This window comes from Brassica napus, chromosome C7 (genome assembly GCF_020379485.1).
Source record: "Brassica napus cultivar Da-Ae chromosome C7, Da-Ae, whole genome shotgun sequence".
NCBI classification, from domain to species: domain Eukaryota; kingdom Viridiplantae; phylum Streptophyta; class Magnoliopsida; order Brassicales; family Brassicaceae; genus Brassica; species Brassica napus.
In genome coordinates, this window is record NC_063450.1 from 51,474,429 (window position 1) to 51,491,558 (window position 17,130).

The window sequence follows — 17,130 nt, forward strand, 5'->3', positions numbered from 1 at the left end:
TTGTTGTCTTGAGAGGATTAACTAAGTTTGTAGTGAAAACGAACCACGAGTTCTGTTGAGAGAGTAAAATATTCTATATAAACCAGGTTTCCCAAGTAATCTTAATTGAATATTATATTCCTCTGTGTATACATGAAGGTTTTGGGTCTCAATTTCTAGGCCACTGGGAGTTTTCTGGAGTAGACAACGTACATTGGATCCGAACGTCCTGGATTTGGAGATATATCAACCGCCTGAATTGGTCACAAGTTGGAAATGAATAATCTCTATAAAGAGGGTTTCTGATAGAAGGTGTGTTGATGAATATATATATAGAAATGCATACCTGAGGAGGTTCATATCCACCAGCATAGTGAAAGTATGATCCAACAATGAGAGCATGATCTGCGTCACCAGTTGATGTCCATATCGAGATTGCTTTAGTGAAGAAGCAACGGTTTGAGAAGCTGCAGAGATAAAGACAAGAGAGGAAGTGATCCAACAAGACTTGGCAGGTTTGTGTTAAAAGAGAATCAACCTCATTAGAGCGAGTCCTCCTGGCTTGAGGATTCTGTTCATTTCCTTGAAAACTATAAGTGGCTTTGTAAGATAATCCACACTTACCTAATGAGATACCAAGAAAACATTATTGGTTGATCATGACTTTGAGTTTTAATTAAGGAGTTTACTTTTAAAAAGTTTATGTCGTACCACATTGGTAATAACTTGGAAAGAATTGTCTTCAAAAGGGAGATTGGATCGACATTCAGGTCTTGGACTATGTACTCGGTGAGAACCTGAGTGAGAGATAGAATAAGATCCAAAGTTCGGTTTTCGGTTCAGTTTGGTTAGAGATTTGGTTCGATTCGGCAGTTTGAAACAAAAAAATTTAACCAAATTTCCAAACCGAATTAACCAAAATTCAAACTAAAATTTAACTGACTCAAAAACTTAGGTTTAGTTCGGTAGAAATTTTTGAATCCATATTAACCGTAAACCGAACCAAACTTAATTTCGGTTTAATTCAGTGAGATTTCGGCTGAACATAACTAACCGAATTCCGCACTAACCAACCCAAAAACCCGAACTAACCGAACCCGCAGGCCAGATGATCCATCTCATCCCTAAATGGTGAATATAGATAAATTTTAATCTTATTTACCGGATTGCGCTTAAGCTCTTCTTCATTCATACCCATTCCAACTATTCTTTCTTGCTTATACCCAGCTGGATAATGACTTACCTACGTAACACATCACAAGAACCAAATAATCTAAAACTTTCGAAAACACACAAGAAAATGGTTAAAACGGATTTTCATTTTAGTTAGTGCGTACCCAACTACTACACATATCGAGTATACTCACTCCCGGAGTTTCACTCTCAGGCAAAACCTTGGAGTAGTACTTTGTCAATGCAGCTATAGCTGGATCATCAATGTGTGTCACAAACCGTGGTGCTTCATAGAATGTTGAATCAGACGACCTGAAAGAAACCCACAACATAGTTAAAAAAGAAGTCACAAGATCTCTGAAAGCAAAACAGAGTAAGAGACAAAAGCTTACTCGTCGAATCGCTGGAAATCTTCTTCTTTGAAAGGGAAATTCTCAGGCCATTCCACTTTACTCAACGCCTAATCAATCAAAGAAGTTCGATTTCAGACACTTCCACAATTATTGAGACAAAATGACTAAAGATACGAACTTTGAAAACAGAGCACAAAATGTCTAACGATACGAACTTGGAAAAGCTTTTAATACGAAACCAAGAGGGAGAAGAAGACCAGACCTGTTCGACGGGAGAAGGGTTCGTCTGCCTCGCGGAAGCGATGAAAGATTTGCTGCCAATATTACCGGACATGTTGTTCATCCACAACGAAGCGCCGGCGAAACCGCCGAGAACAAGCCGACGACGTGAAGAGGCGCGAATCCAACGGTCGAAAGGTCTCGAAGCAGCCGTTAGGAGATTCAGAGCAGAGGAGTTTGAGAATGGGAGAGGAGGATTTGATCTGAGTCTCAGGCCAAGAAAGTTACAAGTTTTCGACATGGTGGACTTTGTCTGGTCTCGAAGAGGGGTTGGGCTTTTCAGGACAGAACATGACGATAAGACTGGTGAAGATGATGATGAGATGTCTAGTGATCCAAACCATTCTTACGTGGTCCTTTCTTTCGTGGGGGTTGTTTTGAAATTTACAAAAGCTTTGGGTAAGGAACTGCGATTATGTAAACTAAAAGGTCCTTTTTGCAGCAAAAGTAGGGAAGAACAAATTAGTGTTAATTGCACCAAACTCCAACGTAAACTAAAAGGTCTTTTTAATTTGAAGAAAAAAAACGAGGAAGAAAGATCAAGTAATGTAAAGCTAGATTTATTTTTATTGTTTAAAAATATATTTTCAAATATATAAAAGATAAATCATATGTCATAGTTTGAACGTTGACCTTGTTAACTTATTTTTCTAAAATTCTGTACAGACATTTTAAAATGGTCTACCCAAAGCATACATTCTTGATGAACAATTACAAAGACAAAAGTAAAGATCGATATATGCAGTATGTCTGTTGGGATAAAAATCTCACATTGAAAATATATAAGGGACAACATCTAATTGCTTTTAAGTTAGAAGCTTAGAAAACTTGATATGGTATCATAACTACCAATTAATCCGGTCCGGACAGTTGTCCGATCATCCCATTATCTGATGGCTCATAGAATGTTTAGTTTCACCAAGAACGCTAGAAAATAAAACATGATCTCGGAGGGGATATGATGGATTCTGCGAGATAATGGTTATACACACCATTATCTCGAAGAAAAGTGCTAGGAATAAAGATCGGAAATATGTAAAAAATTTGAGTAATATATAAATGATTGGACCAATCTACTTGCAATACCATGGACTTGATTATTACTGGATATTCTTTTGCCAATACTTCACAGTCTCGCAATGCGGTCAATTATATTAAACTGCTAGCAGAAATTCCCAAGTTTTAAATTTCATACCATTACTATTCGTACCATGAAAATGTGACTAAGGAAGACTAGTAATTAAATTTGTTTTCTTACAAACTCTTTAGCAAATTACTTTCTACTGAACTACTAAAATAATCGTAATTAGTTGATCATATGATGAGTCTTATCTTAATAAGTGGATCCAAAGAATCACAACACATTTTTTTCTATTTTGTTAATAGTTTTTATCATCTATTTCATTATTCATACTTTATAGCATGGAAATGTGAATGATTAATCCTAACTAGTACCGGTTATGGGTTTGTCAAGACCAGAAGCTAGAAAGAAAAAAAAGGCCGAAAATTGCAAGGCCGGGCTTGTGATCATGAAGGCCAATTCTGTTAGTAACTAGTTAAAAGCATATCGGAGTTTTGTAATCTTGCATGCATGCGCATGTGATCGTGTACGTAAAAGGTAAAAGCACCATCTTAAAAAGCATTCGATAAGAACCGAGCACATAAAAATATTACTAACTAAGTATATTTGAGCCATAAGCCCATAGTTATACTCTCTAGTAGTCACACCACATTTAGTATACTAGCTACAAAAATAATCCTACCTCCTTTGCTTAAAAAATCGTTGGCGAGTCATCATGATGAGAAGATCCTATAGTCACAATAATCTTTTGATTGTAGTGTTGGTTTGTATGTGAATGACGTAAGCAGAATTGTAAAAAAAAAAATTATAAACCTTTATTCATTCTTTCTTCTTTCTCCAAATGAGACGTCGTTTCGAACTCTTACAACTCCAAAAAGAATTGTAAATTAATATATTATGAATGAAGTAGCACTTTATGAATGATTATCTTATATAGTTTTAACCTATATATTCAAACTACCATCAGAATTGAATGTTACTAAATATAGTTGATTCAGCCATGGTATTTTACTCTTCATTAGTGTACTATCTAGTTTCTACTAAACTACAAGAGTAACTCTAACGACTTCGCTTTCAAAAAGATGGTTCATGAATCTATTCTTGACAGCGAATCATAAGACTGACTCACAGTTACTTTTTAGTTTGTTTTGTAGCGTTATGTGAAATTGTGAATGACATAAACACCATTTGAAAAGTACATTCACAACATAAAGTAAAAAAAAAGTACAGTCACAACATGCATGCAACATACACCGCACGTCCGCACCAATAATTATAAATAGGTGGAAAGACTTTGGGTTCTCAAACTCATTTCCATCTCTCAACATAAAATCCCAAAACACTCACCGAAATCAAAAGAGATGTAACTTTCGTATAATTTTTTTTAAGAGATTCAAATTACGTATTAATACAGTGAGTTTCAGATATAAAACAATTACAAATATTTATGAAGTATTAGTAAACCGATATTAGCAAAGTAAAAATGAAAAGACACAATTTTTATATTGAACATTGTCTTAAAATTGATGTATCTTTTCATTATCACATTAACTGTTGTGTTTTTTCAACAAAAAACAAGTGGTGTGTTTTTTCATCTTAAAATTTTTTTAGTTATAAGGGAAAATATCTAAGGATGCTTCTTTTCATAATGATGTATCTTGTCATCATAGAAACTGTATAGATTTTTAAAAAATTATCTTTCATTTTTAAGATGTATCTTTTTATTCTAAAAATTACATATATATTTAAAAGGTTATAAAAATGTCTAAAAAGTGTATATTCATTCTAAAAACTGCATAAGTTTTTAATGAGATTTTAAATTTTGTTTTCATATCTATTTATATAAATGTTAAATTAATCTTAAAATATTTTTAAAATAATTGGATAATTACTTGTTGCGTAATTAACACTTTATAATATTATATATTTAAAGATTTAATTTTATGGTTTTCAATTATATTGTGTGGTTTACAACATGTTTTGGTACTTTTCGGTTTATTTGTTTTTTATTCGGATTTCAGATAAAACGTTTGGACTTATTTAAATAATTTTATTTATTAATAGATAAGTATTAACAAAATAGAAACCGAAACAATTATATTTATTTATGCACATTTAAATTTAGGTTTGAGTTTGACATAATTGATTATTAATTGAATATCTAATTACAGTTAAATGAGAAAAGATAGTCAGAGATTTAAATGAACCTTTGAAATCGTTGAAGTTAACTATTACATTTAATTAAATAATAAATTGCAACTGATTAAACGAAACATTGCAATTGTTAGTGACTACATTTTTGGTAATGGGTTATTGTAATCATCGGTCATGAACCCCATTGTAATTGTTGTATTTGGCGATGTGTCCTTGCAACCTTTGGTGTTAGTATTGTAATCATTAGATTAATGTTGCGATATTTAGTTGTTAGTTATTACAACCATTAGTCTTCTATTTGAAGAATTGTGGAATGACAAACCATAACCAAAATAACAACATATAAATAAAAACTCAAAAATAGATTAGAAAACGGAAAATTTCATTGTTAAATTCGTCAAAGATCATTTTTTAAATAAATAAAATTTGAATAATGCACAAAGAAGAATGTGTGTGATTTACCAATAAAAATATATACTGTACAATATCTCTTAAAGTTTTCATATAAGCATGTTTTGACAATACATATTTTACAAAGCTTCGAAAATCATGAATGTAATACTTGTTATTATAAATTACCTTACTAAATTAGTAAATGATTAAATTTAAATGTGTGTTGCTTATTTTAATTAATTCAAAAATATTAAATATCATTTAAATTTTTGTAAAACTTACCTAAATTCATAGAAGATGTATATTTTTGGTATTGATGTATTTGTATTTTAGTTATAATCTAAAACTATAAAATATACATTTCTTATATTATCTATACATGAATATAAACACATATATTCTACGCTTTAACATGAATTTTTTTTGAAAATAAAATTAAAACTTTTTTATATAAAAATATAAATTATAAAGGGATATGTATTTTTAAAAAATGAGTTTCCATGCGATATCGCGTAGATTTCTTACCTAATTATAATTAATGACATTCCTTGAACTTGATTTATTTACAAGTATGACTTAATAACAACATACACACTTATGAACAGAAAACAAAATACCCATGTCATTGTGAGTTAGTATATCCTATGCCTTTTCCCTCTGTTTATGGGAAAGAACCATTCAATACGAATTAAACAAAATTATAAATTATTTTAAAATGAATTCAAATAATCGAAAAAGGAGAAAAGAACATAAAATGGACGAGGATTACAATTTCATTACTTAGCACTTTAACAAACTTACACATTTGCATGAAAATAAGGAAATTACAGGAGACGTGAACGCAAAAGTCTCACCTCATCTACTTAATTTGATACTACTTTTGCTTTTGCACAGGGCCCATATTTTGTCTAAGCCGGGCCTGCACGTCCCTATAAATAAGTTTTACTTTGCTTCTTCTCATACATATTAAAATAAACAGAAAGACAAATGGAAGAGAATTTTGTGTTATCTCCCACTAGAAATGTAGATGCGTTCTCGCAACAAAACCTTCACTCCCTGATAACGGAGGCGACACCCCTCGCTCAAAGTTTAACCTCCAATACCCCTTACATAGCCATCGGCCGCGGATCGTCGGATTAACATGATTACTAAAACTACGATACACTTCCAAACCACTCACATTTTTCCACGTGCCACTCTTTAAATCATACCACTTATACCTCATATTATAAAGTTACTACTAATTAATTTCCATGAAAAACCTTAAACTCATGTAATCGCCGTGAAAGCTTGACGCCTGGTGGTCGTCGCGTCTGTCTCAGGTTACAGGACCACCTCCGCCGTATTGCTCTGCCTACGTCGTCTCAGAATCAAGCACGCGGTCGTGCTTATCCTCGCCATCTATGCTCCTCACCGCAACAGTGTCGTCTCAGGCTTGGCTCGTGGTGGTGGTTGAGTTCGTGTTCCGTCCAGGAGCAACGGACTCGTCCTCTGCAACTCTGGTCGTCATCTCCGTCGTTGGTGAGCTTTGCGTCGATCTCTCCAATGGTGGATTTCCATTTATTTGCACATCTGGCCCTTGATCGTTCATCTATTTACTCTTTGACCCCAATATAATCGAATTTGAAAAAGGTCTATCTTGAATTAACCCCTGGACTTTTTGATAGAGAATTAGCCCAAGCGAATATACTGAATTTGCAGCATTGGTCCCTAGACTCTTGATGGTCTTCATATCGGCCACAAATTTCGTAATTTTCATGAATAACCTACGATTTTGCCTCAAACTTCTTAAATGTGCACTTTAGCCCCTATTATATGCAATTATGAATGTAAATGCAATATGTACACCTAATATGCAATCTAAATGATCAATATGAGATAAATTGAGATGCTAAAAGCCACTAAAAACACTATATATCAGATGGGCACTTGCCGCATACGAACGCCAATTACGTTGCTGTATGGTATGATCTTAGTTAGAATTTCTCACTTACATTTAGGCCTATATGAAATAAATGTGAAGAGACGAGATAACACTAAGTTGTATGCATTGACATATTTCTTTTATTTCTTTTTATTTTTTGTCATTTTCATGATTTGATTGATCTCAGTGAATTCCACAATCTAATTAACTAGTAACAACTATTCTGATTTGGATTGTTTAGACCAAAATTTTAATACAAATGTTAGTTTTTGTAAAGATTTCATTACCAACAATTTTTCCATTTATATTATTAGTTGAGCATTAAACACCTGATATTCATTGTATAATATGATTTTATATATAATTATTTTCAAATAGTATATTTTAAAGAAAAAAATAAGAAAATTTCATCATATGGGGTTTTTTTTTTTTGTAATTCCGTAAATAAGATACATCACACATGCACACGTGCATCCATCTGTAGTTTTTTCAGTTTTGAGAGTTAGAAAACTTATTACAAAACATTCCACATATATATTTTAATCAAATAAGTGAAGTTTTTTTTCAAATAAATGAAGCTTAATTTATGTACAACAATTATCTTCCATAGATAAAATGTTCATTCACCTACAATTTCATCCGATTGGAGCACTATTGACAATCTTCTTATCAAATTATTTGAATATATAAAAATAGTAACAATAAATATATGTTTCAGTTGACGTTGATAATCAACTTATGAAGTTTATAGTAGACTGTCGCATTTGTGAAATATACTCATGGCAAACAACTGAGATATAAAGGTTACTTTAAAATATATATATAGATAACATAATTTAAAAGTGGTAAACATCAATTTAGAGAAGTTAAATTGGTTTTCTTAAAATGGTTAAAGGTTGAGACTTTGTTGAGAGCTGACCATAAAGTGACATGCATCTCTGTTATGTAGACGATGCAACTACTAGTCAAAGTGCTAAGACTAATGACTCATGCAAGTTTTACTACTCGTTTGTCTCCACCTCATCTACTTAATTTCTACAACTAAATCAATTTACTCGTTTATGTCTCCACCTCATGTAGCTAGCCCCTTGGAATAAGTTTTCTAATAAAGTTTGGTTTGATGTCAATTAAAAAAAGAACTAGTATAAATGAATAAGTCTAAAGACCATTTGAAAAGTACAATTCACCTATAAATAAGCTAGATGAGTTTGCTTCTTTCTCATACTCATTTCTCATTAAGCTCTTAACATACATAAACAGAGAGAAAATGCTAGGGTACTACTTTGGGTTCATTCGCTCTAGAAATGTAGATGCGTTCTCGCAACAAAACCTTCACTCCCTGATAACGGAGGCGACACCCCTCGCTCAAGTTTAACCTCCAAACGCCGCCCTCACATAGCCATCGGCCGCGGATCAAATGGTCTGACCTACGTAGGCTTCGACGTGGAATTACCAGATCTGCCTCTTAATTTCTCCATCCACGCCGTGCAGTTCCTTGTCGTCAGCCTCAAACTCAATTTCGACCTAGCACTCCGTGACTTAGCCATCTCCAATGATGGCTCCCACTACTACGCGCCATGCGGTCATTGCTGCCAGTTCCTTCAAGAAATCAACAAGGGTAATGAAATTCAAACCTTGATCACGGAGCCAACCGGCCCTGGATTCATGCCCCTTGAGATGTTGCTTCCGCAAAGTTTCAGCCGCTACAGTACCATCTCGGATGATGTCCCTGACGTACTCCTGCTGCGCGATAATGGCCTCACCCTCAAAAACAGTTATGGCGTGTTCAAGGAGATGGCTCTAGCGGCGGCGAACAGATCGTATGCGCCGCACAGCAATGCTCCGTCGGGAGTGGTGCTGTGTGATCGCGGTGGGAAGATGTACAGTGGAAGCTATCTTGAATCGGTGGCCGATATCCCTAGTTTAGGGCCACTACAAGCTGCGCTCGTCAATTTCGTGATCGATACAGGCGGCAGAGAGTTCAAGAATATTGTCGTAGCAGTGCTTGTGGAAACACGTTCGAGTTTTCCTCAAGCGGACACGGCGAAGATGATTATACAGAAGATAGCCCCCGAGTGTTCGTTCAATGCCTACCATGCACAGTCCTCCTAATAATGTTGGAAACGTAACGTTGAATACACCTCCAAACCAAAAGATATATCTATAATTCGCAGTTGTTGAAAAATTGATGCCTATTTTATAAGATGATGATAAAGAAAAGTGAAAATGCAAGGGAAAACGCTAACGCCCACTAGGGCAATGACAATTTGTCTTGGTTATTACAATTTGAATGATAAATAAAATAACAGAATCATTATTATGCTTTGTTTTCTTCTTGGGCTCATAATAGTACATTTTATTAATGTCAAATATCAATGCAGTAATCTTACGATCTCAAGTCACTTTGCCCTATGAAATGCCACCTTCTTTCTTTGGCACGAATATTGTTTATGAATTGCTTCTCCTCTAATTATTATACACCGTTGATATTCTTACATTAAAATAGGGAAGAAATTACTTAAGGCATATCCTTTTCTTATTATTTTGTTAAGGAGTCCAAACAATTTAAATCTCATAAACCAATATAAATTGGACAAGTCTTTATCTTGAGTCAAACACATCACATTTGCTACCATATTAAATATTGTAATAACCCAAGTCCTTTTTTCGATCCATTTTATACGTAATTATAATTATCACATATGATAATAGTTTCAATGTTAGATTAAGCAAAATATGCTCAAAAATACGAGGTACATTGTACTACCTCGATGACAAATACTTTAATGTTGAACGGGACATAATGTATATAAAATGTGTTTTTTAAGGAAAAAAATGGTTGCAACTATGATTTTAATACGTAATGTCTCTATATATGTTTAACAAATATTTCAATAGTATGTTTTACCTAGTATTAAAGTATTCTAATTAATTACTCTCTAAAGCAACGTTGCTTGTAAATTGGTTACATGAGTCTTGATAGTGACCAATCTCGTTTAGATTTTGTAACAGTGCGTGTGCATGTGATATTGTCTGCGTACGAGGTAATCACTCCATTGATAATAGATTATTTAAAAATAAAATAGTTAAACTTGCAATTTCCAAAGCTTAAGTGAAGATTTATGTATATATCATGGACTTGATTATCACTATAAACGATAATACGAATTCTAAAACGGGTTCGTAAATAGACAGTAACACCATAATGCCATGAATAACCATTGCAATAATCTACCGACATTTGAAATAGTATTTTTTAATGAGTTGAATATATTTTCATCTATATCATTATATCTAGTTTTTACTAAATTGCAAAATAGTTCTAACAAATTCTTTCTCAAAAAGATGGTTCATGAATCAGCACGAGTCTTATCGACGTTAGATCTGAAGAGTCACAATCACCTTTTTGATTTATGTAGCTTTGCTTAAGCATGTCAATGACATAAACACCAATTGCACAGTTTAATTCAATCTGCATGCACACAACACTCCACCTATAAATAAGTCAAAGACTTTACTTCTCTTCACTTCTCATCACACTCAACCTAACATCCCAATCACGTCACTGTAGACTAGAAGGTTCTCAACCAAGTTCACGTCAAGATCAATATTGAGAAAGAGAGAGTAGGACTCAAGAACTTAAAACTGTACTTTATAGATTAATCAGTCATGTACATGTGGGTTTGTTTATATATATACAAGTATGCACGTATATATAGAACCGTATACATAGCCTCTGTATCTATACAAATAGACTACTACTAGTATAATCAACATGGCGAAACAAAGGTCTAGTTTCTTACTTTCTTTCTGGTCACACATCATGATTGCTTAAAGATTAAATGGGTCGTCATATGTCTACTAAAATACTCAAATAAGTCCTAAATAAATGGGTCAGGAGTCTTGATAAAATGAATTAATTAATGTTTTGAGCCCATTAACGCGTTAACGAATAGTATAAAATCACATTTAGATAATTTATTATTTGGCTAGTCTAGACTCCAGCGTATAATACTCGCTTCCGCTCCTCATATCCGTCCCGGGATCCATCCATATAAATCACCAACCCGACCCGACCCGGCCCGGCCGGAAAACACAAAGCGATAATGGATCGACCCAGCTTCCTTATCCACGCCGAAGAAGCCGAATCCGCCGCGAAACGACACGGCGTCTCCGTCGTCAATCTCCTCCCTCTGCTCGTCAACCCAGCGAAACCCCTCGCTCGTCCCCCGATCTCGAAATTCCCGGTCGCAGCAGTCGGACTCGGATCATCGGGCCGGATCTTCGTAGGCGTCAACGTCGAGTTCCCAGGCCTCCCTCTCCACCACTCGATCCACGCCGAGCAGTTCCTCGTCACCAACCTCACTCTCAACTCCGAGCCGAACCTCCGCCACTTATCCGTCTCCGCCGCTCCCTGCGGCCACTGCCGCCAGTTCCTCCAGGAGATCCGCGACGCCCCCGATATCGAAATCCTAATCACCGATCCAAACGCCTTCCGCGACGCCGTTAATGAGAACGAAAACGACGCCGTTAATGAGAACGAAAACGACGCCGTTACGGAGAAAGAAGAAGACGGTTACGTACGGTTAGAGAGCATTTTGCCGCACAGATTCGGCCCTAACGATCTCCTCGAGAGAGACGTCCCTTTACTCCTCGAGCCACACGATAACCGTTTCACTCTCTTAGGTGTCACCAACGGTCACACAGATTCTGATTTGAAGCTAACGGCTTTAGCTGCTGCGAATAGATCCTATGCGCCGTATAGTCGGTGTCCGTCGGGAGTGGCGCTGGTGGATTGCGAAGGGAGAGTGTACAGAGGATGGTACATGGAGTCGGCTGCTTATAATCCTAGCTTGGGGCCTGTGCAAGCGGCGCTGGTTGATTTCGTGGCGAATGGTGGAGGCGGAGGGTTTGAGAGGATCGTTGGAGCGGTGTTGGTGGAGAAGAGAGATGCGGTGGTGCGTCAGGAGCATACGGCGAGGATGCTTTTGCAGGTTATTGCTCCGAAATGTGATTTCGAGGTCTTCCATTGTTAAGGGTGCTGAGATTATTGTGAGAAGCTGGTAAAAACCAAAGCTTTGTTCGTAAAGTCGTGAACTTTCAATTTGATGCAATGTTTATGTGATGATGATGATGATGAAAACCCAATGCTTTGTTTGTAAAGTCATAAACTTTCAGCTCTTAATATTTGTAATTTGATGCGATGTTTATATGATGAAAGCTTTTTTCACTTAGTTTCATCACTGAATCCTTAGTTTCACCACAATAGCTATGTAGACACGTTCTGGAAGGCAAAACAGAGGTACTCTGTTTCATTTGTTAAGAGTAAGAAGAAAGTGTGGAGGATGCTATGTTGTTGATCATCACTTTCTCTTCATCATCATTTTCCACAACAATGGATCTGTGTTACATGCCATTCAACAGAACAACCGGCAAACCAGCCAAAACCCCAATCAGAATACCACTGGATACGTCAGTTAGTAGAAGAATACAGAGTGTGAGGACCAACAAAGCAGTCGTATTAGACTTATAAGTGGACCGGTTGCTAAACTAGACTTACTAAACCTCACACATGCATCACACATCGATAACTTATACGCTCTGTAGTTTGTAGCAATAAAGACCAGTGGCAACTGATACATTTGCAATTTGCCTATTGGCAAAAAAAATCATAACATGCTTCAGGAGTTATCCATTTATACCAAAAAAATTACTGATATACAGAATATTAAGCTCAGTATTTGCTTCAGCAACCAAAGATTGTTACAGTAGCAGAAGATCTCGGATGTACAGAATATTAAGCTCAGTATCTGGCATTTCAACTTGATCCAGCTGGTTTGGCTGCATTCGTCTGGACGGATAAAGAATCCAACGTAAACCCTTCAGGTCCCTTGGCTGGACCGATGCTGCAACGATCAGTGTTGTGTAGTCTGATGGCATCTTTTATCTTCTGAAACTGAAAGAAGAAAAATTCAAAAGAAGAGAATGTCAAATTAGTACTGAGAGACAAACCAAACACGTTCCACGGTAAAAGTGTAAGTAAGAGCAGCTTTCTTTACCTTAGCAAGAGAACATGAGAAGGACTCGAGCTGGCCATCAGCACCACGGTAGAAGTGGAAATAAGGAAGCACTTTCACGTTCAAACTCTTGCACATTGGTTTATTCTCATCAAAGTTTACTTTGAGGAACAATATATTGGGATTCTCCACCGCCGTTTTGCAAAGCTGAAAATATTTTGAACAAGACACAAAACATCTTTCTATCAATCTTAAAATAGAGAAAGAGAACTCTTATAGCACAGAGGTAACTTGAACAAACCTTAGGGAACAATGCTCTACAAGAAGCGCACCAAGTTCCATAGAACTCTACAATCACTAGTCTTTCACCCGCTTCGCTCAGAGCCTTCAAGAACTCTTCGGTGGAATGAATGTCTACCATGTTTGGAGCATTCCTCTCCCACCATTTAGGTGGCTCTGTCTCGGCCACACTCTCATCTACCTATACCACAAACACACACTTCATAATGAAAGCTTCAACATTTAATTTGAATTAATCCAAAGCATCAACCTTTCTAATCAAAAACCGAAACTTTACACTTATTTTCTAATTATCTGAGCTCAAGAACCAATCAATTTCCAAAAGGGTATTCGAATAACGGATTGAATGTGCTAAAAAGAGAAGAAAGTTTTCACCTTGACGCGAACCACTTTGCTGTTGGGACGTCTAAGGAGGCTATGGCTTGCGAGACCAGAAGCTGGGTAATGAGGAGACGAGCACGAGGGAGAAGATGAGAGCGGACGCAATCTCTTGTCGGAATTCAGATTCGGAGTAGGAGGAGGTAAGGGAGGAGAACTGAGAGTGGCTGCAAAGGAGGTGAAGGGCGGAGAAGAGACGCCAAGGGTCTGAACCGACGTCGTTGATAATCGCACAACTCCAGCCATCTAAATTTCACCCACGCAGAGAGATAGAGAAGAGACGAGAGTGAGTGAGATCCTCCAAAGCTTTCTCTAAGAAGATCATAAAACTGTCTGGTTCAGATTAAGTTATGTTTCTCTCATCTTGTGCGTTTTGGCCGCCCTCGTTTACTTGGCGTTTCGTTGTTGCTTTTGCGTTGAAAATGTGTAATCGCGTTTTGTTTCTCTCTTCCTGTGCGTTTTGGCCGCCCTCATTTACTTGGCGTTTTGTTTTTGCATTCCATTTATATTTTCAGGATGATTTAGAAGTGAAATTTTTCATTTAATTTCCAATCTTAACATCAAATGTAAAAAAAAAAAAAAACTAAAGTTTTGGCAACTATAGACACTAAAATGTCAAAAACTAAAGATTTGTTATGTATTGAATTTAGTAAATTATTTATTAAATTAAGAAAAACAGTAAATATTTAAAGTTAAGCGCTTATTACTATTGATGTCAAAAATTAAAGTTTTGCCAATTGTAGACACCAAACTTATAATAAAGTTGAAATTATTTGTTTTTATTTTTAATTAATTGTTAAATGGCAGGGAAAAAACATATAGATCAAAACGCATAAAACGTCTATTAGATCAAAGGCGCGCATATGTGTTTCGCGTTTGCTGCGGCCTGAAAACGCAGCCGTAGATTCTAGGCTGCCTTTTATTAACAGAACAGTGAACTTACACTTACTCTACTTACGTGCGTGGCAAGAGAACGCTTGAAGGAAACTCATTAGATCCATTATTTGGTGCAGCCTTAAGCCCTAGAATCGTACTAATCACATTATATATCTCAACGTTCTCAAAAGAAGGCACTTTCCTTCCTTTAGCAAACATAGGACCATGCCCAATGAATATAGTCCTCATCGAGAAGAGAGCATTATCATACCCATGAGCACCACCACACTCTTTATAAGCTTCACTCCTCTCCTGCTCAACCTTGAAGCCTTCGTCAACTAGTCCTATGATAGGTGGGATCCTCTCACTCTCTGTGTAATGCAGCCTGCTAGGTAGGTCCTCTTTGAGATAAACCTTCAAGTACTTACCGTTCTCTACTTCACCTGAGTTCAAACCTTCTTTGATCTTAGCCACTATGTCAGCTGCATTGTGATCTGAAGGCGGCTTAATAGCTAGCAAGGGAGTGTAGTCATGCACCCAGCTGCTAGGGATCTTGATCCATGGAGATAGATCATCAAGAAAGATGAGTTTCTTGTCACAAGTCCCAACCATTCCATGGTCACCAACCATGATCATAGTCACATCCTCAAAGATCCCTCTTCTCTCCAACCCATTGATTAATCTACCGATCAAACGGTCAATGTTGACTACAGCTTCAGTGATCCGAGGATCGTCAGGGCCAATTTGGTGACCCTGATGATCCGGATCTTCGAAATAAAGCGTCATGAAGCTAGGGATTTCGCTACTAGGCAAATCAAAGTAGCTCAAGATGGTATCAACCCTATCATCAAAAGGAACAGACTCATTGTAGTTTTGACATAAACCTTTAGGGCAATCCCAAGAGCCTTTGTGTACCTCAGAGCCAGGCCAGAAGTAAGAAGCTGCCTTGAGCCCTTGGTTCACTACTGTCTCCCACAACGGCTCGCCTAACCACCACTCTGGCTCGTGGCTAGCCATTGTGAAAACATTCCCTGTTTCAGGGTCCGTAAACTTGTTGTTGATGATGCCGTGGTACGCAGGGTAAAGGCCTGTGACGATAGAGTAAAAATTAGGGAAAGTTAGTGTTGGAAAAACCGGGATTAAACCGGTTTCTGCTTCTGTTCCGTTGGTGATTAACCGGTGTATGTTTGGTAGTTTGGTCTTGAGTTGGTACCCGAAACGAAACCCGTCTGTGGATATCAATAGAACCACGGGCTTGTCGAGTTTCTTGAGTGTGTGGGAAGAGAAGAATACGAAGGCGAAAACGGCAGAGAGAGTGACGCAGGTGATGATAAGGAGAGATGTGAAGATGAAGCAGCTTGAGATGGAGATAGTGGAAGAAGCTCCGTTGTTGTTGTCTTGAGGTGCTATCGATTGGCTTGGTGGGTCTTCTTCTGGTAGTAAAGCTTTGTGGTTCTTAGCTGATAATGTGTCGCCGGAGATCATTGCTTCTTCTCTGGTGTAGCTAAAGTGTAACTTCTTTACAAACAAAATAGAAGATACCGTATCTTACACTCAAGATCTCGGGTAAACCTAGAAATCTAAACTTAATCTCCTCAAATAAAGGACAAAACTCCAGCGTTTAAAAACAAACATCCCGACAATAAAGGACAATAACTAAATCGGTTCCGTTCCTTAAACCGATGGGATGTGATGTTTCTCAAAAAAACCTTTGCAAACGTTGATCCGAGTTTTTTGAGGTCAGAGGGAAAGAAAAGAGACCAAGTCTTGGAGTGACTTGCACGTTACGTTTTACACGGATCGTGATTTTTATGGACGCTCATGAATCTGCCACGTAACAAGTCCACCATTGATTACTCAACAGCTAAAGAGAGTGTGGAACATGTCATCTTTTTGTTCTCTCTAGACAACTGTTACGATATTGTTATTGGAACTGGTCTGATTAAGTTTGAGCTTCCTCTGTACTGTATCTGTATGAGTGTGTCTGAAGATTTTGGTGACTCTTGCTTGACCTATGTTGTTGCAACTGTTCTTGTATAAACAGGCTGAGATTTTTTTCTTTACTGAATGTTGGTCCAGGGTTGCCATCAGTCTGTTAAAGACATTCTGACAATTTGGTGAGATTTTGGCTACTGTGTTTAGATCTCAGCAAAGTACCTTCAGAAAGTTAGCAAAAGTGAAATATTTCTTGGTTTAATCTGCACTGCTGAAGGCTAAGCTTTT

The 17,130-nt window shown here is 36.8% G+C and overlaps 4 protein-coding genes and 1 pseudogene across 4 annotated transcripts; 2 read left to right on the forward strand and 3 right to left on the reverse strand.

Moving 5' to 3' along the window:
• Nucleotides 1-33: 33 nt before the first annotated feature.
• LOC106386298 lies at nucleotides 34-2,125 on the reverse strand (annotated as a pseudogene).
• A 5,898-nt stretch (nucleotides 2,126-8,023) lies between these two features.
• LOC125590134 (cytidine deaminase 6-like) lies at nucleotides 8,024-9,661 on the forward strand. Its single transcript, XM_048763213.1, has one exon. It carries the CDS (start codon nucleotides 9,002-9,004, stop codon nucleotides 9,446-9,448), a length of 447 nt encoding a protein of 148 aa, XP_048619170.1. The 5' UTR covers nucleotides 8,024-9,001; the 3' UTR covers nucleotides 9,449-9,661.
• Nucleotides 9,662-11,317: 1,656 nt separating this feature from the next.
• On the forward strand, nucleotides 11,318-12,570 carry LOC125590135 (cytidine deaminase 1-like). Its single transcript, XM_048763214.1, has one exon. It carries the CDS (start codon nucleotides 11,443-11,445, stop codon nucleotides 12,370-12,372), a length of 930 nt encoding a protein of 309 aa, XP_048619171.1. The 5' UTR covers nucleotides 11,318-11,442; the 3' UTR covers nucleotides 12,373-12,570.
• Nucleotides 12,571-13,003: 433 nt separating this feature from the next.
• Nucleotides 13,004-14,419, reverse strand: LOC106386321 (thioredoxin-like 2-2, chloroplastic). The gene is made up of 4 exons (XM_013826183.3): nucleotides 14,029-14,419; nucleotides 13,655-13,834; nucleotides 13,396-13,560; nucleotides 13,004-13,292 (listed from the first exon to the last, which is right to left on the reverse strand). The coding sequence occupies exons 1-4, from the start codon at nucleotides 14,275-14,277 to the stop codon at nucleotides 13,155-13,157; spliced, it is 732 nt and encodes a 243-aa protein (XP_013681637.2). The 5' UTR covers nucleotides 14,278-14,419; the 3' UTR covers nucleotides 13,004-13,154.
• A 128-nt stretch (nucleotides 14,420-14,547) lies between these two features.
• Nucleotides 14,548-16,923, reverse strand: LOC106407319 (ectonucleotide pyrophosphatase/phosphodiesterase family member 3). Its single transcript, XM_013848161.3, has one exon. The coding sequence runs from the start codon at nucleotides 16,390-16,392 to the stop codon at nucleotides 14,986-14,988; it is 1,407 nt and encodes a 468-aa protein (XP_013703615.2). The 5' UTR covers nucleotides 16,393-16,923; the 3' UTR covers nucleotides 14,548-14,985.
• Nucleotides 16,924-17,130: the final 207 nt, after the last annotated feature.